The 22,926-nt window shown below is 37.9% G+C and overlaps 3 protein-coding genes across 3 annotated transcripts; 1 reads left to right on the top strand and 2 right to left on the bottom strand.

The window, feature by feature from the left end:
* Positions 1 to 296: 296 nt before the first annotated feature.
* LOC754319 lies at positions 297 to 6,156 on the top strand. The gene is made up of 7 exons (XM_001185164.4): positions 297 to 494; positions 1,543 to 1,576; positions 2,035 to 2,179; positions 3,150 to 3,323; positions 3,830 to 3,973; positions 4,822 to 4,932; positions 5,747 to 6,156. Exons 1-7 carry the CDS (start codon positions 332 to 334, stop codon positions 5,921 to 5,923), a joined length of 948 nt encoding a protein of 315 aa, XP_001185164.2. The 5' UTR covers positions 297 to 331; the 3' UTR covers positions 5,924 to 6,156.
* Positions 6,157 to 8,597: 2,441 nt separating this feature from the next.
* LOC115923657 (E3 ubiquitin-protein ligase TRIM71-like) lies at positions 8,598 to 12,133 on the bottom strand. The gene has a single exon (XM_030984791.1). It carries the CDS (start codon positions 11,810 to 11,812, stop codon positions 9,890 to 9,892), a length of 1,923 nt encoding a protein of 640 aa, XP_030840651.1. The 5' UTR covers positions 11,813 to 12,133; the 3' UTR covers positions 8,598 to 9,889.
* Positions 12,134 to 14,894: 2,761 nt separating this feature from the next.
* LOC115923656 lies at positions 14,895 to 18,700 on the bottom strand. Its single transcript, XM_030984790.1, has one exon. It carries the CDS (start codon positions 18,652 to 18,654, stop codon positions 16,753 to 16,755), a length of 1,902 nt encoding a protein of 633 aa, XP_030840650.1. The 5' UTR covers positions 18,655 to 18,700; the 3' UTR covers positions 14,895 to 16,752.
* Positions 18,701 to 22,926: the final 4,226 nt, after the last annotated feature.

Genomic DNA, 22,926 nt, shown 5'->3' with positions numbered 1-22,926 from the left:
CCTCATCATCACCTCCACCGTCATCATCTCTTTATTTTTCTCTTTCTTCGTTGGTTTCTTCTTCTTCATCATCATCTTATTATTATTATTATTATTATTATTATTATCACTATTAGCAATATAAGCAGTATCAGTAGTAGCAATATTCTTGTTATCATCATTATCATCATCATCATTATTATCATTATTATTATTCTCTTCTTCTTCCCTTTCTCTTTCTTTTTCTTTTTCCTTTTTTCTTGTGAGGTTAATTAGATTTTGAAACTTATATTCGTTATCGTAACACTCGCTTTTTCTCCTGACAGTTTTAACCTCCGGAGAAGTCGAATCGATGGAGGCACTAAGACGACATTACAACAGACCCCTGTCTTTGTTTCTCATCACCTTGCCAGCCATCATCTCTCTATCTATCGGCCCCTGTCTACTCCTACTTAGAGCCCCTCTGATAGCCGCCTTCTGGCCCAATGGTCTACCCAATATCAATGATGGTGTGGGTAAGTCAGAGGCGGATCTTGAAATTTATTATTGAAAAAAAAAGTGCGGTACAATTCAAAACTCAAAATTTTCTCACAAGTTAGCAAGAAAAAAAATAGTTATCCCATTGTCGGTCAAACATTGGGAAAGGGCTTGTGTACTGAAGGTATATGCCACTTAGGTTTTAGAAGGGTGGGGATATATGTCGGCTGTACCCCATGTCTAATCCCATCCCCTTAATCTGCAAGTGCTGAAGTGAGGAACGTGATATCAGAGAGGTCTGGCCCAAAAAGAACTGGTTACAACGTGTTTAAATCAGCGCCAGTTGGTAAAAGTACTGTGAAGCACAAGGTGTCGGGTTCGGATCCACGCCGCAGCACTAACGTCCTTTGGCAAGACATAAATCTACTTTTGCCACGCTCGACCCAGGTATACATTGTATACCTTGGTCATGCTCCATACAACTTGTTATATTATCAACAAAAAGTTACAATAACTGTTATAAGCCACAAAAATCCTTGTATTTGATTGTCTGAGAACAAAGTTGTTATAGATTTCTGATAAGCGTTATTGATAATACGTTAGCTTAAGCCGAGGTACTAATATCCAAAATAATTTTGAAGCGCATTGAAACGTTAACATTATTATTATGATGAATATTATTATTATTATTATTATTATTATTATCATTATTAATAGTAGTAGAAGTAGTAATAGTAGTAGTAGTAGTAGTAGTAGTAGTAGTAGTAGTAGTAGTAGTAGTAGTAGTAATAGTAGTAGTAGTAGTAGTACTAGTAGTAGACTAGTATTATAATGCTCGTCCTCATTAATTTTTATGTGAATTTCAGTTTTGGGGTCCGTGTATCTTTCTGACAAGCATGTAGTGCATGCAGTAGGCCGAATTTGCTATCTGGATAGCAAGTCAAAATAACACTCTTTGACTACAGAAATGTGAAAAAGCCTAAGGTATATCAGTAGTATCAACGATGTCTAGTGTTTAGATTTATTCGCTTACATAATAATGGAATTAAAGATGATGGCTGATGACTCACCTTTCTTATTTTCCAGCCTGCTTCATGGCACCAGCTGGGCTTGTATATGCGTAAGTGTTGACATTATTTTACAGTGTATCAGAAAGTATTTAAAAGTAGATGTTTCTGATCGAAGACAACAATTCTTTCACAGTAAGCTTACATGTCCGATGTAGAATCTTAAAACCTTTCCAGATATGTTTACTGTTTTTTTAAATTCTGAATGGATTGAGAATAATAAAAGAGCTCCCTTCAAAACCAGATGTGAGCAAAGTTTATATTCGATAGGTTCTCATTTCACCTAAACCTTCTTAGGCAAGAAATATAATATAGTCCGACTGATTTTGTTTTGTTTTGTTGTTCCTATTGAAAATGATAATTTAGAGGAATGAGATATAATGAGCTGGCAATTAGTCGATGTTCTTGTGTGTTTGGAAATCGAGTTTTCATGAGAAATTATTACTATAGTTTTCCTATGGATTGTTATATATTTATTTATTTTCTTTTCTTTCTCGCTCTTTAAATAAAGAGTCACATTCGGTTTTACTTTTCAATCCGTATTGGACAAGCAACGCGGTATCACAACCACAGTCTCCACCGAAGTAGGATTCCTCGATCAGATTCTCGCAATGACGTCAAGGATGACGTCACTGACAACAGAAGATAGACTCAAAGTAAGCAAAGTTAATCCATTTTTTTTTCTTTAACATTTTTTTTCTGGATACTAACATTTCCCAAAGACTGGCAGTTGGTCATTTTACGTTAACCCAGCAAAGCACTTTCGTAATCTGCCACGTACCTATTTATATTTAGTTTATAAAAGGAATATTAATCAAAGCTAACATAATGTGTCATATCAGGTAGGTGATGTCATCACAAAAATGTTATGTGATTTTTTTCGTGCACTTAAAGAAGATACAATGAATAGCCCTTGATTTGTTAAGAACACTAACCGCAAGGCAACACAAATGTTGATCACCTTTCCCCCTTCGAAATGGTAAATGAAAACTTTCAACCTACTGGAGTCAAAGCTATAAAGGTAGATTCTAGCATGTTAAAAACATCAATCTGAAAACGTGAAAAAGTGATCACTCCTCGGCCATTTTAATTGGTGATTTTACAATTAAATTAATAGAGTGAAGGTCCAAGTTTGACCTGAGTAACCGGGTCACATCATAAAAGCTACCGGGAACTCAGAGTAGCAGAATGGCATATACTTATGTCTACATTTTAAGAAAGGGAGTGACAATATAAACAGCACCACCCCAGCATGTTTCTTTATTCTCTCCCTTTTTTATTTTGTTATTTATTTGGATTGGTCACTATTTATATCCGTCCTCCATCCCTTACCACAAGCTATTTCACCGGGGCCTTCAGCTTTACAAGCTTGCTTTCATGTAGGTCCCTTTATATTTCTCTCATTTAAATCAATACTCTCTATTGACCACTTATCCTTATGTTATTTATTATGTATTATTGATTGTTATCTTATCACGCAAAAAACAACCTGTACTTTATTTTGAAATGTATATGTAACATGAGAAATATGAAAATAAATGAAAGGAAGCAATGAAATGATATAATTCGATTTCTTGGATATCATTCATATTTTTGTTTCTCGATTCAAATTGCTCGTCTTCCCAGATCTACAGGTTGGTGAAGACAGAGATCATTTCTATCATGCAGCAGATTACCGGTCGACGGGGTGTGAGCTCCAAGGACTACCACCATGACTACTCTGCCGGTCAGATATGGGACGTCGTCCATGTCTTGCAGAAAGATGACACAGATAGAGACCTCTGTGATACTACCATCGTCGTAAGTCTCTACCCATGTTCACCCATTACCAGCCCACCCACCCCATTTACCCCTCTCCCTCTACTCTCTCTCTCTTTCTCTCTCTCTCTCTCTCCCCCCCCCCCTCTCTCTCTCTCTCTCTTTCATTCGTTCATTAAGAAAAAAAAAGTTGTTCGCATGAAAACATGAACTTCACAAATTAGCTTCTCCTCTATATATTGTAATACTGGTATCCAACCGATTTTTCATTAACTGAACTGTAAATTGGAAGGTTAGAGAATAACGTAGGTTAGAAATATTAGCCTATCTTGTTAACTTTTTTTCTTTGCGAATAATGACTACATCACCTAAGCAAGACCTAAAAAAAAATGCAACTGGTTATCTTTGTCATGGTTGATGAAAGTAGGATAGGTATAGTGTTCATTCAAATGAAAGCATAGATAATTATAGCCTGCACGCATTTAGATAATGGAATTATTGGATTTCGTATCTAATTTTCATAAAATGTTCATATTTTTCTTTCGCAGGAGAAAATTATAAGTAATCTTCAAGAGTTGGCGACCTGTTCGACACAGCGTAACATGGCCCTACACTATACGGTACACCCTCTACTTTGGACGTTCTTAGAGGTGCTGGGATTCTTCTCTTACTTCGGCGTCATGCTTATTGTGGTAAGATCTCTCTCTCTCTCTCTCTCTCTCTCTCTCCCCCTCTATTTTTTTTTCTCTCTCTCTCTCTCTCTCTCTCTCTCTCTCTCTCTCTCTCTCTCTCTCTCCCTCCCTCTATTTTTTTTCTCTCTCTCTCTCTCATTAGTGACAGGTCTTGAAATAGATAAGCAGGGGTAGAATCCTCCTCAGATGAAGGATGGAAGTTGGCTTAATCGGTAAAACGTCTTTCTGTCGAAGCAAAGTTCGTAGGTTCGAACCCAACCCAGGCGGATGGATGAAGCCTGTATTGTGTATTAACGTACCCCCCCCCCCCCCTACCCCCGTTCCATAGACACACAGGGGCTATATTGCCGTGTTAAACACCGGTCCCTCGGATAGGATTTTTAATGGAGGTCCAATTTCAGGACCCCATTAGTTACAGAGATACAGTTCGCTTTTCGCCCCCTAAGGCACAGGTGACGCCATTAATAATGTGTGCTAATCTGAGAGTGGCATAGATGCGTCCAGGCATTGAAGAAGTCATTTATATCGCGTAGGAGATCCACCTTACTCAATAAGTGAAAGCAAGGGGCCTATACTGTATGCACCGATTTCACCCTATGCGGGATACGCCACTGCTATAATTCAGCCCATGCTGTGTGATTATCATTATTGTTTCCCAACATTTTATGGGGGCCCGGGTGGGGGCCTTCATACGGGACGGACGCATGTCGACTTCACAATACCATTTCTATGTGTTGAATGTCCACCACCGAAATCATGATAATGTTCAGATCCATGCTCTGTAGATCACTATTTGTAAGTTATGATTACTATCTTCGACTCCCCTTTTTCAATATTTTCTTTTATAGACGGAGTCAAGTCAAATGGACCTCATGATGTGTATCATAACAGTCTTCTCAATTAGTTTGCTTTGCTACGTCATTGGTGATCTCGATCATCCATTCAGTGGCTACTTCAGGGTGAGTTAAACCATTTGAAGAATAAAAAGGGATCTACACTTCATTTTTGTAATTTAATGTTACACACATATATATATATATATATATATATATATATATATATATATATATATATATATTATCCATTTTTTTTCATAAATTTTCTTCTTTTTTTTTTCTTTTTTTCGGGGGGGGGGGGGGGGACCTATTTCACACCTCAGTGGTGAAACAGCCCTCTACCATGAAGGCTTGCTGTCATAGCCGGCAATTCTTCTGCGCGTCGTTATTTAATTTGGACAAGGGAGGGGTATTAGGTAAAGAGTCATTACATCTTTTCAACAGAAGATTCGCTTCTATTTTGGGTGTTTCATCCCCACAGCTCCCATGCCCCCTCCCCCCCCCCCCCCGTCCCTCTCCACAATCCTTAACAACGCCCACTTATATACCTTAGAATTGAAATCACATTAAAAATGATAGCTTCAGCACAAATATATTTGACTAGTGGTATTTGTTTCCTGTATCTTAAACGAACAAGACCGAACCTTTTCCAGATATATTAAAATAAAGAAATACTTTTAAATTCTTCTATTGTATTGTTTTTTGTTTTCATATCATATCGTTATTAATCCCACGCCTCCTTTCACTCTCTCTCTCTCTCTCTCTCTCTCTCTCTCACTCTATCTCTCTCCCCTACTCTCCTCATCTCTTCTTGTTATCTATTGTTTCTCCCTCTTACTCTTTTTTTTTGGATCTCACTGTGTATGTCTCTCTATATCTCTTTTACTCTATGTATGGCTCTCTCTCTCTCTCCCCTCACCCCATCTACATGAACTAGGTTAATCTGAGTACATTGTGGCATCTGGTTGGCAAAGCCGAGTATTTCTACCACCAAGAGCAGGGTCAAGATTCGAATTGCATCCATACACCAAGTACCACATCCCTCTCCACTGCCACGCCCAGCAAGAAACTCTCCCCCTCTACCCCCAGTGCTCGATCAAGACAGACTTTATAACAAAACTGTAGACTTTATGTCTACTTTTTTCCGTAGCCATTATGTAAATTAATCATTAGCTTGCTCTATTCAGTCAACAATTACCTGTAACTTTTAAATATCCCTAGAAGAATGGCAATGAACTCAAAGCCAAAATATTAAAGGGATCCGGTAACTTTGTCTCAGATTCTGACAAAAAATTCTGGATTTAGCTCATGATGCATTGATAATTATAAACCTTTAGATCAGTCAGGAACCCCATGACTTTTACAAGCCGATCGCCTGTCTGATTATCTTGATATTTATGATTGGAATTACAAATTTTGAAAACCGTTCGCCTGACGGTTTTCATAACACTACAGTCTATTGGGGAAAACGAGTATGGTAAAACCGGTCACTCAAAGATTTTTACTTTTTTGAGGCACTTCTTAATCATTTTGAAGCGCAATTTTTTTAGAGCTTCAATATTACACCATATCACAGACACTGTTAACACGTAGGGCCGTGTATCTCAGATTTAACATTGTTAAACGATCCCTTTAAAGCTTATCTGCCATAGTTTACAGGAGGGATTAGAGCGCTCTGCAAGGTCACTGGACAGGTGGTTATCTCATCAACTCAGCTCTCAGTTAACATAAGAAAAAGAGGATCATGGGGGACCAATGGTCACCGATTAGGCATTGGTTGTTATATAGAGGGCGCAAGTAGCTACAAGTAGTGCAGTGGGCCTTTAAAGGAGTGTTTCGTGATTATCTCATCTCCTCCGATATAAGACTAGTTTCTGTAGGGGATTTTATTTTCCGCATTGTTATCATTATTAAGCCTATTCCTTTAAAATTCTTAACGATAATTTACATGTGCGACCCTTCTTTTGCTTTAAATGTAATCGAGGCATTTGGTATTCACTTTTTTTTTAATATCCAAGTTTTGGCTTACATATACGATATGCCAAAATAATTGTTCATGTTTGAAAGTAAAATAAAGGTTCTTCGTTAAAATTAGTTGTTTTAGTTTTTGTTTTCTTCTGCCTGGTTTCTGGAAAAGAAAGTGACTGCCCATTCTTTTTCTTTAACTCCATCTTTTATTTTATTTTTTTGTATTTTAGAGAGTAATGTCCCAGCAATGAAAATATGATGAAGACAACTATTTTATTAAATAAATCTTATCAAATAACATTTTGTGCAATTGCTTTGTATGTTGCGTACACGACCGTGATGCGTAAATTATTTTCATTTTCACTTTTAGACTCTCCAGGAAGAAACAGAGAGAAGAGAGAAAGAGAGGAGAAAGAGAAAGAGAAAGAGAGAGAGAGAGATGGGGTGAGGGATAAGAGTGCTCCTAAGTACAGTACATTATGACGTCAAGGTGAGGGGTGTATGGTGGAATTTTGACAGGGTGGTCGATTGTCTATGACTGGAAGAAGAGGTGATTAGAGATATATCGTGTTCAGAAAGTTCGTTCCGCCCCTTTCTGCCAACTCAACTGCTCATATGACTACTTTGGTAATAGCGCCATCTGTTGCCAACCACAAATAAGACGCATCCACAGGGCCCTGAGTTGATATCAATCGCAAATATGTACGAAAGATATAGGAGATTGCAAACTTGCAATTGATTTGGACCAACCGCCTCTTTGTAAGACGGGGTCCAGACTGCAGAAATTGACCACACGTTTTACTGAGCTGAGATACGAGGTCAAACGTTTAAAAAAAGCAATTTAAAGGTCTGTAAACCTCGGACATTTAAAGAAACCGGCAGTGCCTCAAAATATATCACTTTGGCTATTTTGCTGAAGAAATAACATTTTATAAATAGTATAGGCCTATGTCTTTTTCTTCACTCGCTTCGATGCTCGAAAATTTAAAAAACGGGATAGTTTCAGTCCATGAATATCCCCATATGATGATATGACGATATTCGGGCACCTGGCTGACCGGTTGTCGTCATGATTCGAAGCATGGCGCCCAAATATAACCTTACTTATTTTTATTTTTTTTATCGAAATGAAATTTATACCACAACAAAGAGACCTTTCTTATCGTTCGCTTCACTTCTTGCAAAATTGATACATCAGGATGATTTTAGGCAACGAGATGACCGAATATAATTTTTTTTTAAATCTAGTGTATATTGATGACTTAATTCATCCATACTATTGTTTCGCTCGCTCAAGACATTTCGGATCGGGATAGCATATTTTCGGGCGAGAGGCCACGTCGCGTCGGCCCTCACGCGTTTCCTATCCTCCTCCCCCCCCCCCCCCCCCCCCCCCTCTCTCTCATCATCATCTTCAGTCATCTCTCTTTCTCACACACATCATCCTCCTCTAGTAATTCCTGTAACTCACCCCCCCCCCTTTTTTTTTTTACTCTCACACACACGTATTATCATCTTCCACCGGTAGGCCTACTATTACCTTTTACTCACCCCCCCCCCCTCTCTCTCTCCCTTTCTCACTCTCTCTGTCGTTCTCTCTGTGACGCTCTTGTCAGTGTACTCATCATTCTCTCTCATTATCTTACTATGAAACTATTTCTCTCACCACCCCCCCCCCCTCTCTCTCTCTCTCTATCTGTTTGTTTTGGATGGGGGGGGGGGGGTATATGAACACTTGTATACAAACGAATCTTCTAACATTAACTATTTGTAAGTGAAGAAAATGGACTAACATTTACGCAAGCGGCCACAACATTTACTTATTATAGTGTATGCTTGTTGATCATTTAATAACATACTTTGATTGCAATTGAACATACAGGAACGGATTCTCCCTTCCTATCCTATGATTTGAAATCAACTCAAACCGACAGTTTTATCCTACATGTACATGTATCTGCGAATCTCCCATTAACCTTTAAACACTTGGCCCTCATTACCACTCAAGTTCAACCCAACACTGGCTAATACATGTAAAGGTGTTCAATCATGTCAACATCATCTTTTGAAGAGACCAGAGTAGGTTTATGCATATTATTTACAAATAATTGCAGCTCTACAAAATTATGATTGGGAGTGCATGATTATCTTTCCTTGGTCTGTTTTTAAAAGTGAGCTTCCCGAAGCAGTAAATTGAGGTTACAAAATAAGTTCAAATTGACTACAGTCCATTCCATTCTTTTAAAATGCAATGTACACAACCATCAATGAAAATACACAGAATAGAATTTGGACAACTGCAAAACAATAACTGCAGTGTATAATAGTACATGGATTTACAAAACGCAGCTGCTGAACAAAACATCAAGGCATCACACGCATCACAAACTACTTGTTGAATTTCTCTGTAACAACTAACAACTACTAAAGACATTTGGGTCAATAGACAGAGCCAACAAATAGTAAAAGGTAGCCAAGGTCGACCTCGTTCAATTTCCAAGGTAATTTATGACAAATCAATCATTAATAACAATCATTGAATAGAGGGGAAACAAATTGGTTTGTTTTAACGTTGAACGATTGTGTAATTATCAAAAATATACAGGAAATAATCATATAACTCAATTACTCAAACTTACACAAACAACAAATGGTTTCCAAGTAATGACATGCACAGAATTGTGTAGTATACTGGTAGTACATTCTATGGAGCACATGTACACATGAACCATTGACTACTATTACATTCATAAGATTTGACATGATTATTTTTGATATCGAACAGCTTTGAACTTGTCGAGTGTCCATTTTAGGGATATCATTATGAAGGCGGGGTATTTTACGCAATCTTTGGGGGGATACAGAACAGATGTAAACTAATTGAAATTGCAATGACCTTTAAATTGTTGAATATAAATATATTTTCTTGTACTTACAGGACTAATCTAATAAACACCAACATAATGGTCACACATTTAATATTTTGTACTAATGTGTTACACGTGTATATTATACCTAGCATCTAGAGGGAAAATAATACTTTCAGATGACATGAGAACTGTTATCAAGTGGGGAAACAAACTTAAAAACAACTCAGACTTTTCGTCTCTGGTTATTCTGCAGCAACAGGAACTATTCCAGGTGAAAAAGTAAGGAAATACACCTTTGTATCACAAGCGAATGCAAGTTTATTACGGGATAGAGAAACTAGGTAACACCAAGCACTATTCAGTGTTAGTTCAAGCTCCTCGAATTCTACCACTTTCTTGAGCTTCAAACCTTCAGGAAGGTAGAGGGTGATTTGTATTCTACCAGCTGGCTTATTGACACTCGCAATGAACACCCTGTTTTCCTCATCTACTGCTGGATACAGATATTCCCCCTCTTTGGCTGCTATAGGATCACCAGATTTCCCATCTCTGTCATAGAGTCGTACTACGCTGGGAGTATTGGAACAAGAACTTGAGACGATCACGCCCGACTTGGTTGCAAGGGCTTGGTTTGCTTTGTCCACTGTTGTAATCGAATGCTTTATCCTGCTTACAGTAGGATCAAGGATATGAATTCGATCATTTCTGTTCGCCGCTATGATTTCATTCTCAGAGCTAACAGTTAAATATGGGTATGAATATCCTGTATCATTTGAGAATGCCTTGTCTGATCTCCTCGACCAGTCTTTAGCACTGAAAAAACTTAATCGTCCCCGATTTAAAGGTGCCAAAATCTGTGAAATGCTTTGAATGGCGATATCGTAAAAATGGAAACTATTTTGTCGACAGCTTTGCACGTTTCCATTGTTTTCCACTTTATCAGCATCGCACCTGCTTTTACCATATCCAACAAGAATCGAATCATCAGATAGTCGTGTTATGCCACTCATTGGATATGGTAGGTCAACCACTTTTCCTATTGCCATACGAGGACTTGAAATACGACCAAGATCAAGTAGTGTATCTCCTGCCGGTATAAACAGCGTCTTGGAAGTACGTTTCATTAAGTCGGTTACAGATGCCTCATCAATAGCTTCCTCCAAGAGACCTTTCAGGTCGTTTGAGATTAATGAGTGTGCTGTCAGACTGTCTTTCTCTAAATGTCTCAACCTTCCTTTGGCCACGAGGCTCACACAGCTTGAAATAGCCTTGATCTTCTGTCGATGACCAGACTTCATGGCATCCAGTTCTTTGCCACAATTCTCTCGCAGTAGCTGTGTTTCTGTGATAAGCATTCGTTCATTCTCTTTCAGTTTGTCTAGTTTTTCCGTAAACGCCTCTTTTATGTTACCTTGCAGCTTTTGGATAGCGGTGTCGATTTCTTTGCGTTTGGATTCAATGTCCTGGATATGTTTCTCAAACTCATTTTTTCGGTCGTTACTGCGCTTGATGATGTCATCCACTTTCTGCCGTATCTCTTTCTCGAGGTCGGCCTGATGTTTGATTTTGTGATCACGATGATTAAGGACGGTGCACATCAGACATATATATACTTTGCAATCTTCGCAGAAAAGTTCCTTTTTGCCGGGCTTGTGCACCAAACACTTGTCTGTGACTTGCCCGATATGTGCAGTTCCTTCCACGACGTCTTTCATGGACACAACCTGATGACCCTTGAAGAACGATGTCAGATGACTATGACCATGGTCACAATTGGCGCACATGTAATTGCCACACTCGTAGCAGAAGGATACAGCATCTCCCTGGCGCTCACAAGCAGTGCACTTCGGCTGACCCTCCAGAACAGCATTTATCCCACCATGTGAGCCGTGGTACTCGTCTACCAAGCCCTTGACGGTGAAGTTTGTGGGTAGACCAGTGACTCGACTTTCATCCAACTTGGTGACTTTCCTGCAGAGAGGACACACCATGTGATCAAGATCTTGATGGGCGGCATCATACCTCTCTAAACACTGCTTGCAGAACGTATGTCCACATATCAACATGGAAGCATTATCAAACACGTCCAGGCACAAAGGACACAATATATTTTGAGAAGCTGCCTCTTCTGCCTTTTCCGCCATGACGCAATGTATTTCCACCATCGTACGCGTAGGTCTAATGGTTCGGCCAAATCCAAAACACGCAACCAGTACCAGCCACCTGCAGTCGACAGTGTGTGTTATTGAATGGATCCGCCCATATCAAATGAACGAGGAAAATTGTCCAAACTGCTAAATCAAAGTTTTGATATTTCAAATGTATGTCAAACTTGTGCACAGTTTAATTTCACACTATACGGAACAGGGCATATGTCTTGACAGATGTTGATGCTTGTGTACTCTCAATGGCAATTCAAACGCAGGCCTTCGGATGTCCTTATATATTTAAAAGAATGCATGTACACCTTCAAAAGTATACACGTATAAAATGGCGCAGACGCGTGAAGAAAAAAGAGACAATTGTATGCACTGGCGTGGAGTGGAATCGCTATAAAGTACAGTGTGTACCAGAAAAATACACACTTTTTAAATATCTTCGAAAATTTTAGTTGTCTGCATTATTTTTTCTTTATGAGAAATTATGGGTGAGGGTTTATTCAATCGGATGACACTAAAACTGTTGACGACAGTTTACGCTTGAGAGAACAGTGGATAGTTTCGAACAATTCGCAACAAATTATGGTCTGTGAAAAAAATGTTCATATTTGAATTGGATTGAATTAGCTAATTCATGTCAGAAATCAATTACAGTTATCAATAATTAATTTGAACCATCAGTTGATCTTTGACCTTACATCTGCAGTCGATCATGAACCTCTAACCCCCCCCCCCCCCATCCCCACACACACACGCAGGAGCGTATCAACAGGGGGCCCACGGTCCCGCCCCCCCCCCCGCAAAAAAAATGAAAATGCCCCCACCCCCGGCCCCCCCCCCCCAAAAAAAGAGGAAAAGATGTAATTCATGTTTTGTCGCTCAAGTGGAGGGGGGGGGGTTCAAAATAAGGAACGTTCACTTCCCGCCCCCCTCCCCGTCCAAAAATACAAAAAAAGAAAAAAGAAATGCAATAAATTATCCATAAATCATAGCATTTTCTCCCGTTTCCAAACAGAAAGACATTTTCTGTGTGCCCATGCCTCGAGATACAATGCATGGCCGTACAGAGGATTTTTTTATGTTGGGGACCGGGGTAAATGCAATGAATTATTGATAATTTATTGCTTTTTCTTTGCTTTTTTTTTATTTGTGGGAACTGGCCCCTACCCTAGCCCCCGCTGCGTACAGTCATGGTTAAGTGGCAAAGCAAGGGCCTCATAACTGTGAGGCCCCAGAATCAAAACCGTGTCGATGTGGTATATTAGTGCCCTTTTGTGGGGCATTACTCCTCATTACTGTCATTTATGACTTAAGGGCGAAGGTCCTCTATGATAAGCATATTAGCATACACATGCTTTAGCAGTCATGCAAAACAAACACTGGCAAATTATTATTCAATAAAATCTCAGAATTTATACTATTATCTAGATCTATTAGGAATAAATCATTGTCAAAATAATTCCATAAATTGGGGTAAAAGAAAAATATTCCAACTTTATGAGCAACAGTGTATTTAATCATTCCAACAATGTCGAGACAAAAAGGCTACTGATCAAAATGCGCATGAATCAGAGCTGGAAAGACATTATCTACAATGATAGAGGTGGTGGTGATTTGGCAGTGGCGTATCTAGCATTGGGTGAAGCTTTAATAGTATAGCTTCTTCTTGAAGGGCCACGAAAGACAGTGAAACTTGCTATGGGGTAGGCCTACAAGAAAGGGGCTGCCAAGATACATTTACTGAATTCCTGTCTTGGGATCGAGTTTATATACCTCCCCTCTCTTTTATCATTTTTGAGTACGCTACTACAAACTGTAGGTGTATGCACAGCTATATTAAGATTAAATGATAGTTCAAATCAATAAATATTTAACAGAACTTATGCGATAACTGCCTGATTAATTTTGTTCTGTAATAACCTTATCCAAGGCTGAAACATTTGGGGAAAAACACATTTTATCCATTTTTTTTCCTCGAAATTAGCCATTTCTCTCTCGACCGTAAGCTAAAATTGTCAACAATTTTTAGTGATATCCGATTGAAGACCTTCTCCCGTTATTGTAAGAGAACAAAATAGAGATATCATGAAATTAAAATTTTGGACGATACTTTCAAAGTGAGTACTTTTTGTTTATACACCCTGTATTAATATCCCACATTCTAACTATGGTGTCTGGGTTTTCCCCACGAACTTTAAACTTTGCCCTACACTATACAAATAATTGTATTTCAATACAATAGTCATCTTGCGAGCGTGAATAAAATATATGTTAAATATACGCTCGTGCATCTGAAACTGACGAGTCTGGCTAACATGTTGTTAGATAATGACAAAATGATATTGATATCATCTAGCCTTAACTGGCAGGGTGTTTTTTGCACCCATACCCCTGCATGAGGAAGCAGGTAAAAAAAAAGCCTAAAATGTGCTCGAAATCACCCCCTTCCTTCACCCGACGAACATTGCACAGTGGCTTTGGAGTTTGCTAGTGGACTCTTCTTTCCTCTCTTTGAAGGAAGCCGTGATTTAAAAGCGAAAAGAAAAGCTAAGCTAGTAGACTTAAGACTTTTGCCCCCCCCCCCCCCCCATGACTGAGCCCAGGCTACGTACGCCACTAATGGGAAATGGTGCAACAATGATAATTTTAAAAATCATTCTGTTTAGGTTTTGGTAACTGTGCACTAAAAAAAAGGTAAAAAAAGAAAAAAAGATGCAGAATATTCTCTCTCTCTCTCTCTCTCTACCCTACTCTCTCTCTCACACACACACACACGCATGCATGCCCTTCAACCTCCTCTTATAGACCTATTTCCTCTCTCTTTCTCACACACTTAGTTTTCCTCTAGTAAAGGCCTATCGTTTCCTCTCACTTATCTCCACCCTCTCTCTTTCTTTTCCTATTAAAGATCTACTATTATTTTCATTGAACTCACCCCCAACTCCTCCCCCCCCCCTCTCTCTCTCTCTTTCTCTCACCATAATCATCTTCCTCTCTCTCATATTCCTTTCTTATTGTTGCCCCACAATCCTTTCCCATCGCTACTAAAAAATAAACTAATTTTAACACAAGCAGGCACAAAATTGAATTATCATAATGTAAACTTGTTGATCTTTGAATAACAAACTTTGATCCTTATTGAACAGATTCAAACCTGTTCTCCCGTCCTGTCCTCTGATTTATTACTTTATTACATATGATAAAATCAACTCGAACCACCTTTAACAGACTATGTGAACAGTGTAATTATCTGCGAATCTGCAATTGACCTTTAAACATTTGGCCCTTCATTAACACACAAGTTCAACCGAACAATGGCTTTATAAAGCTCTTCAATCATGTCGACATCATCTTGTGAAGAAAACAAATCAAGTTTATACATAATATTTCAAAATAATTATAGCTCTACAGAATTATGATTAAGACTTATCTTTGGTTATCTTTCCTTGCTTCCAAACAGTCTAATAAATATGAGAGGTTTGTTTGTAAAAAAATTAACTTCCCAAAGCAGTAAATTGGAGTTACAAATTAAGTTCAAGTTGACTACAGTCAATTCCATTCTTTTAAAATGCAATGTACACAACCATCAATGATGAAGACACCAAATTAGAAAACCACTGCAGAATAGAATTTGGAAGACAAAATAATAATTATAACGTATAGTAGGCCTACATGGATTTACAAAACGCAGCTGCTATTTAAGGCATCCATCACAGACTATTTGTTGAATAGGACCAACTCCTTTTCCTGTATTATTTTGGTTAGTATACTCTTGAATCATACAATGTACATTATTTACATATTATCTGAAACTCTGAAAGTACGAGAAATGACAAGAAACAAAGAAAAATATAAATTGAATTGCTTGCTACTGCTCAGAAGTATCAAATAGCTTACCCATGTTATGTTTCTATGATGCGGTTATTACTTAAAATATGAATAGATACAGTTCATGATGTTTAACGAAATACATCTCAACTCTAATAAGACAATAGATATTATCTCTTTCCATCTTTACCTCTGAACATAAGAAAATTTCAAATCTCATACTGTAGACGCTGAAAGTATATTCACAAACAAATAACGAGTAGCGGTGAAAATCACTGCAGAATTTGGAAGCGTATTTAACAAGAGTTGCAGTCTGTGTGTATGGTATGTTATTTCCATTCATTCATTTATTTTATTTCACTTATCAAAATTTTCAAAAGATGTTCAATTTTCAAACAACTACACATTTGGGTCAACAGAGACAAAGAATAGACAAAGTTATATCCAAGGTTGATCTCGTTCAATAACCAAAGTAATTTATGACAAATCAATCATTAATAACAATCATTGAATAAAAGAAAAGTATTTTTGGTTTTTACTAACGTTGAACAATTATGTACAGTTATCAAATATATGCACGTAATAAATAAAGAACTCAACCAATATACAAACAAAAAATGGTTTTCAAATAATGCATGCACATAATTGTGTGGTATACTGATAGTATGGAGTATACCCATCGACTATCATAACTTTCATTAACTGACTGAACATGTCATTAATATTGAATTGAGATTATTTAAGATAACGAACAGCTTTTAATTTGTTTAGTGTCCATTTTAGGGATATTCAAATGAAGGCAGGGTATTTTACCGACATTGCTACTTCTGCTTTAATGTATTTTCAATTGCGCCATTTGAGGGGAGATACAGAACAGATCTTTGTAAACTACTTGAAATCGCAACATTGACCTCGACCTTTAAATCATTGAATAGAAATATATTTTCTTGTACTGACGAGAACTAATCCAGTACACAAAAACTTAATATGTACATGTATGTAACACGTGTCTACATGTATATCTTAACTATCTTGGGGGTTATAACACTATCAGACGCCATGAGTACTGTTATCATGTGAAAAAACCCTTACAGACAACTCTGGCTTTTGGTTTCTGGTTATTCTGCAGCTAAAGGAACTATTCCAGGTGGAATAGTAAGGAAATACACTTTTGTACCACAAACAAATGCAAGTGTATTTCGGGATACAGAAACTAGGTAACACCATGTGCTATTTAGCGTTAGTTCAAGCTCCTCGAACTCCATCACATTCTTGAGCATCAAACATTCGGGTCGGTAGAGAGTAATTTGTATTCTACCAGCTGGCTTATTGACACTCGCAATGAACACCCTGTCTTCACCATCTACTGCTGGGTAGAGATGTTCACCCTCTTCGGCTGATATAGGATCACCCGATTTCCCATCTCTGTCATAGACTCGTACTCTGCTGGGGGTATTGTAGCAAGAACTTGAGATGATCACACCTGACTTGGTTGCAAGCGCTTGCATTGGTGTTTCCATTGTTGCAATTGAGTGCTTTCTCGTGCTTCCAGTAGGATCAAAGATATGAATCCGATCATTCTTGTTTGCCGCTATGATTTCATTCTCAGAGCTAACACTTATAAATGGGTATGAAGATCCTGTATCATTTGAGATTGTTTTTTCTGATGTCAACGACCAGTCTTTAGCACTGTAGAAACGTATTTTCCTTTGATCTCTTGATAACACTATTGTTGAATTGCTTTGATGGGTGACGTCATAGAGCCTTACACTCCTTTGTGTACATCTTCGAACGCTTCCATTTATTTCCACTTTATCAGCATCATACCTACTACTTCCATATCCAACGAGAATCGAATCCTCAGATAGTCGTGTTATGCCACTCATTGGATATAGTAGGTCCACCATTTTTCCTATTGCCATACAAGGGATTGACACACGACCAAGATCAAGAAGCGTATCTCCTGCCGGTATGAACAGTGTTGTGGAGGTGCGTGTCATTAAGTCGGTTACAGAATCCTCATCGATAGCTTCCTCCAAGAGACCTTCTAGTTCATTGGAGATTAACGAGTGTGCTGTCAGACTGTCTTTCTCTAAATGTCTCAACCTTCCATTGGCCACAAGGCTCACAGAGCTTGAAATAGCCTTGATCTTCTGTCGATGACCAGACTTCAAGGCATCCAGTTCTTTGTCACAATTCTCTTGCAGTAGCTGTGTTTCTGTTATAAGCAACCGCTCATTCTCTTTCAGTTTTTCAAGTTTTCCCATAAATGCCTCTCTTATGTTACCTTGCAGCTTTTGGATAGTGGTGAAGATCTCTTGGCGTTTGCATTCAATGTCCTGGATATGCTTCTCGAACTCATTTTTTCTGTCGTTACTGCGCTTGGTGAAGTCATCCACTTTCTGCTGAATCTCCCTCTCAAAGTCAGCCTGATTTTTTATATTGTGATCCCGATGATTAACGATCATGCACTTCAGACATAAGTATACTTTGCAATCTTCGCAGAAAAGATCCTTGTTTTCATGTTTGTGCACCAAACACTTGTCTGTGACTTGCCCGATACTGGCAGTTCCTTCCACGACGTCTTTCATGGACACAACCTGATGTCCCTTGAAGAACGATGTCAGATGACTATGACAATGATCACACTTGGCGCACATGTAATTGCCACACTCGTAGCAGAAGGATTCAGCATCTTCCTGGAGCTCACAAGCAGTGCACTTCGGTCGATCCTCCAGAACGGCATTTATCCCACCTTGTGAACTGTGATACTCGTCTACCAAGCCATTGACGGTGAAGTTTGTGGGTAGACCAGCGACTCGACTTTTATCCAACTTGGTGACTTTCCTGCAGAGAGGACACACCATGTGATCTAGGTCTCGATGGGCGGCATCATACCTCTCTAAACACTGCTTGCAGAACGTATGTCCACATATCAACATGGAAGCATTATCAAACACGTCCAGGCACAAAGGACACAATATATTTTGAGAAGCTGCCTCTTCTGCCTTTTCCGCCATGACGGAGGGTACGTGTATACTGCACTGTAGGTCTAATGGTGAGAGGATATACTGTAGCTCCGCTCGTTAAAACTGTACTGGCGATCGACCAACGGAGGAGGATAGTCACCAATAATTGAGGCTATAGTGTCTCCAAATCGTACAATCGAAAAGGAAAAAGAAATTTGTCCGCGTCTCGGCTGACGATAACGGCTGCTGCAGTCAGAGTGAGAAATTAGATTTGAATGTTTTTTTTTTCAAACTATTTTGAAATCTAAACTAAATAATGTCCATCACCATTTTAAAGGTGAAATCTTACTCTTTTCCCTCATATATTTCACATGCCTAAGCAACTTGTCTGTGTCTTATTGTTAGACTCAATTTAGGGCGCAAACCGGCATATGGGAAGGCTTATCAGCACAATGCAGAAAATATATGGCTAAAATACATTTTCATCTTTAAAAGGCTCTTAAAACTATTGTATGACAGGTTAACTAAATAATGACCCACATCATTTTGAAGTTAAAGATCTTACTTTTTACTCTCATATATATATATATATATATATATATATATATATATGACCAGGCGCGTACACAGGGGGTTGAAGTTGAACCCCCCCCCCCCCCCCCTTGGTACTTTGTATGTGTGTATTTTGGACGAACCCCCCCCCCCCCCCCCCCCCCACCCCTACCCCCTTGTTGTTTTTATTTGTTTTTTAATCATAATTAAAAATAAGCAAAAAATAAAAAAGTTATGCTAATGGGTGACCTTACCCCTTACGGCAAATTTTCAAATTTTGGGACCAAAAAAAAAATATATATATAGGAAATAGGAAAGGTCTCAGGACTGTCCGACTGTGAACGACAAGGTATGAGGTTCGAATCCATGCCACAGCACTAACGTCCTTTGGCAAGAAATTAATCTACATTTGCCACGTTCGATCCAAGTATACCTGGGTCGTTTTTCATAAAACTCGTTATCAATGAGATTATGAGAAGTAACAATAACTGTTATAAGCTACTGCAATTCTTGCACTTGATTGGCTGATCTAGAGCAAAGTTGTTATAGGGTTAAGTGACAAGTTGTATTGATAATACTCAAGCTAAAGCCAAGGTATTATATCTTAAATCCTTTGGAAGCGCATAGAAAAGTTATTATTATTATAAGTAGTAGTAGTAGTAGTAGTAGTACTATTGTATCATTATTATCATCATCATTATAATTATTATTATCATAAACTAATGCTCATCCACATTAATTTTGATGTGACTATCAGTGATGTGGTCCAGTAATCTTTTTACAAGCATGCATCTCTGGATAGCAGTATACATTCAGAATAAACACTCTTTGACTACAGAAATGTGAACAAATCCTAAGGTATATCAGTATTTCCAGCCTGCTTCTTGGCACCATGGTGCAGCTGGGCGTGTATGCGTAAGTTTTGACATTATTGAACAGTGTGTCAAAAAGTATTCAAAATAGATTCTGATCAAAGACGAAAATTCTTTCACGGTAAGCTTACATGAATTGTCTGCCTTCTTAAAACACTTCCAGATGTGTTTCGTGTTTCAATTCTGAATTGATTATGAACAATAAAAGAGGCCCTTCAAAACTAAATTTCAGCAAACTTTATATGTAATAGGTTCTCATCTTATTAGGCAAAAAAATATACTGTTGTCCGAATGGACTTTTTTTTCTGTTGACATTTCTAATTTGGAAGAATGAGAGATAATGAGCTGAGCTGGCAATTAGTCGGTGTTCTTGTGTGTTTGAAAAATCTACTTTTCATGAGAAATTATTACTATATTATCCCTATTGTTGTCAAATTTATCGTGATTTCTTTTTTTCTCTCTCGCTCTTTGAATATAAAGAGTCACTTATCTCCCCCCCCCCCCCCCTCCATATCTCTACTTCTCTTTCTCACACACACAAACTTCCTCTAGTAGACCTATTTCCTTTCACTCACACCTCCCCCGCCCCCCCCCCCCTCTCTCTCCCTCTCTCTCTCTCTCTCTCTCTCCTCTCCCCCTCTCTCTCTCTCTCTCTCTCCCTCCCCTCTCTCTCTCTCTCTCTCTTTCTCTCGTTCTCTTTGACGCTTTTGCCAGAGTTCTCATCATTCTCTCTCATGCATGATCTGCCTTTCAAACTGTTTCCAATCACTCTCCACCCCTCTCTATCACTCTCTCTCTCTCTCTCCAATTGCCTTCCTATCGTTGCCCCACAATCCTTTCCCATCGCTACGTCTGCCTTAATTTCTCTTTCATCCATATCTGCTTTTGGGTTTGTTTGTTTTTCGGGAGGGGGTATATGAACATATAAACGAATCTTCTAACATTGACTATTTTTAAGTGAAGAAAATGGACTAACATTTACACAAGTGGGCACAAGATATAGTTATCATAATGTAACTTGTTGATCATTTAATAACAAACTTTGATCCTTATTGAACAGATTCGAACCGGTTTTCCCTTCCTGCCCTCTGCTTTATTACTTCATTACATATCATAACATCAACTCAAACCACCTGTAACAGACCATGTGTAATCTTATTTGCGAATCTGCAATTGACCTTTAACATTTGGCCCGTCATTACCACAAGTTCAACCCAACAATGGCTTTATAAAGCTCTTCAATCATGTCGACATCATCTTTTGAAGAAAACAAAACAAGATTATGCATAATATTTCAAAATGATTATAGCTCTCCAGATAGGACTTATCTTTGGTTATCTTTCCTTGATTCCAAACAGTATAATAATTATGAGAGTTTTTTTTTTTAAAGTGAGCTTCTCAAAGCAGTAAATTGGAGCTTCATATTAAGTTCAAGTTGACTACAGCCAATTTCAGTCTTTTAAAATGCAATGTACACAACCGTCAATGATAAAGACACCAAATTAGAAATATCACTGCAGAATGAAATTTGGAAGACTGCAAAATAATAACTATAATAGTACATGAATTTACAAAACGCAGCTGCTATTTAAGGCATCATACGCATCACAAACTACTTCTTGTATAGGATTCAACTCCCTTTTCTGTATCAGTTATTTTGTTTAGTATACTCTTTAATCCATGGAGTTACTAGCCTAACTCCATGCTTTAATCATTCAATGTACATGTTCTACATATTATATGAAACTCGAGAAATGAGCAACGAGAAATGACAAGAAGCAAAGAAAAAATATTAATTTGATTGATTGCTACTGCTCAGATGTACAAAATATCTTATCCATGTTATTTTTCTATGATGCGGTCATTACTTACAAATATGAATATATAATTTTTATGATGTTTAACGAAATACATCTTAACTCTAATAAGACAATAGACATTGTCTCCTTACATCAAAACATAAGGAACTTTCAAATCTCATACTGTAGACGCTGAAAGTAAATTCACAAACTAATAAAAAATAGCAGTGAAAATCACTGCAGAATGTGGAAGCGTATTTAACAAGAGTTGCAGTATGTGTGTATGGTATGTTATTTCCATTCATTCATTTAGTTTATTTCACTTATCAAAATTTTCAAAAGATGTTCAATTTCTTCTGTAACAACTAGACATTTGGGTCAACAGAGACAAATAATAGAAACAGCTATATCCAAGGTCGACCTCGTTCAATATCCAAGGTAATTTATGGCAAATCAATCATTAATTACAATCATTGAACAGAGGAAAATTATTTTTGGTTTGTTCTAAGTGTTGAACGATTGTGTAGTTATCAAATATATACAGAAAATAATCATATAACTCAAACTTACATAAACAACAAACGGTTTCCAAGTAATGGCATGTACATAAATATATGGTATACTGATATTATAAAGTATACCCATTGACTATTTTAAAATTCATAAGATCTGACACTGACTTAAGATGTCATTAACAATGAATCAAGATTATTTCGATGTCGAACAGTTTTTGTTTAGGGTCCATTTCAGGGATACCATTATAAAGGCAGGGTATTTTACCGGCATTGCTACCACTTCTGTAATGTATTTTCCATTGCGACATCTTAGGGGATACAGAACAGATGTAAACTACTTACAATCACAATGACCTTTGACATATATTTTCTTGTACTTACAAGAACAAATCCAATACACACAAACTTAGTGCTCACGAAATATAGTATTTAGTTCTTAGTGACATGTACGTTATCATGTAGCACGTGTCTATATTATAACTAGCATTTAGGGGATATAACACTATCACTAGAGTATCAGACGCCACGAGAACTGTTATCATGTGGAGACAACAATTAAAGACAACTCTGGCTTTTGGTTTCTGG

This window comes from Strongylocentrotus purpuratus, unplaced genomic scaffold (genome assembly GCF_000002235.5).
Source record: "Strongylocentrotus purpuratus isolate Spur 01 unplaced genomic scaffold, Spur_5.0 spur5_scaffold_14, whole genome shotgun sequence".
Lineage (NCBI taxonomy): Eukaryota > Metazoa > Echinodermata > Echinoidea > Camarodonta > Strongylocentrotidae > Strongylocentrotus > Strongylocentrotus purpuratus.
Note: the sequence above shows the minus strand (reverse complement) of the source record. Positions and strands in the feature narration are given on the sequence as shown.

Coding starts and splice junctions, on each gene's coding strand:
- LOC115923656 (XM_030984790.1), bottom strand. CDS start 18,654: ATGGCGGAAAAGGCAGAAGAGGCAGCTTCTCAAAATATATTGTGTCCT.
- LOC115923657 (XM_030984791.1), bottom strand. CDS start 11,812: ATGGTGGAAATACATTGCGTCATGGCGGAAAAGGCAGAAGAGGCAGCT.
- LOC754319 (XM_001185164.4), top strand. CDS start 332: ATGGAGGCACTAAGACGACATTACAACAGACCCCTGTCTTTGTTTCTC. Junction 1,577..2,034: donor CCAGCTGGGCTTGTATATGC/GTAAGTGTTGAC, acceptor CTTTAAATAAAG/AGTCACATTCGGTTTTACTT. Junction 2,180..3,149: donor CAACAGAAGATAGACTCAAA/GTAAGCAAAGTT, acceptor TCGTCTTCCCAG/ATCTACAGGTTGGTGAAGAC.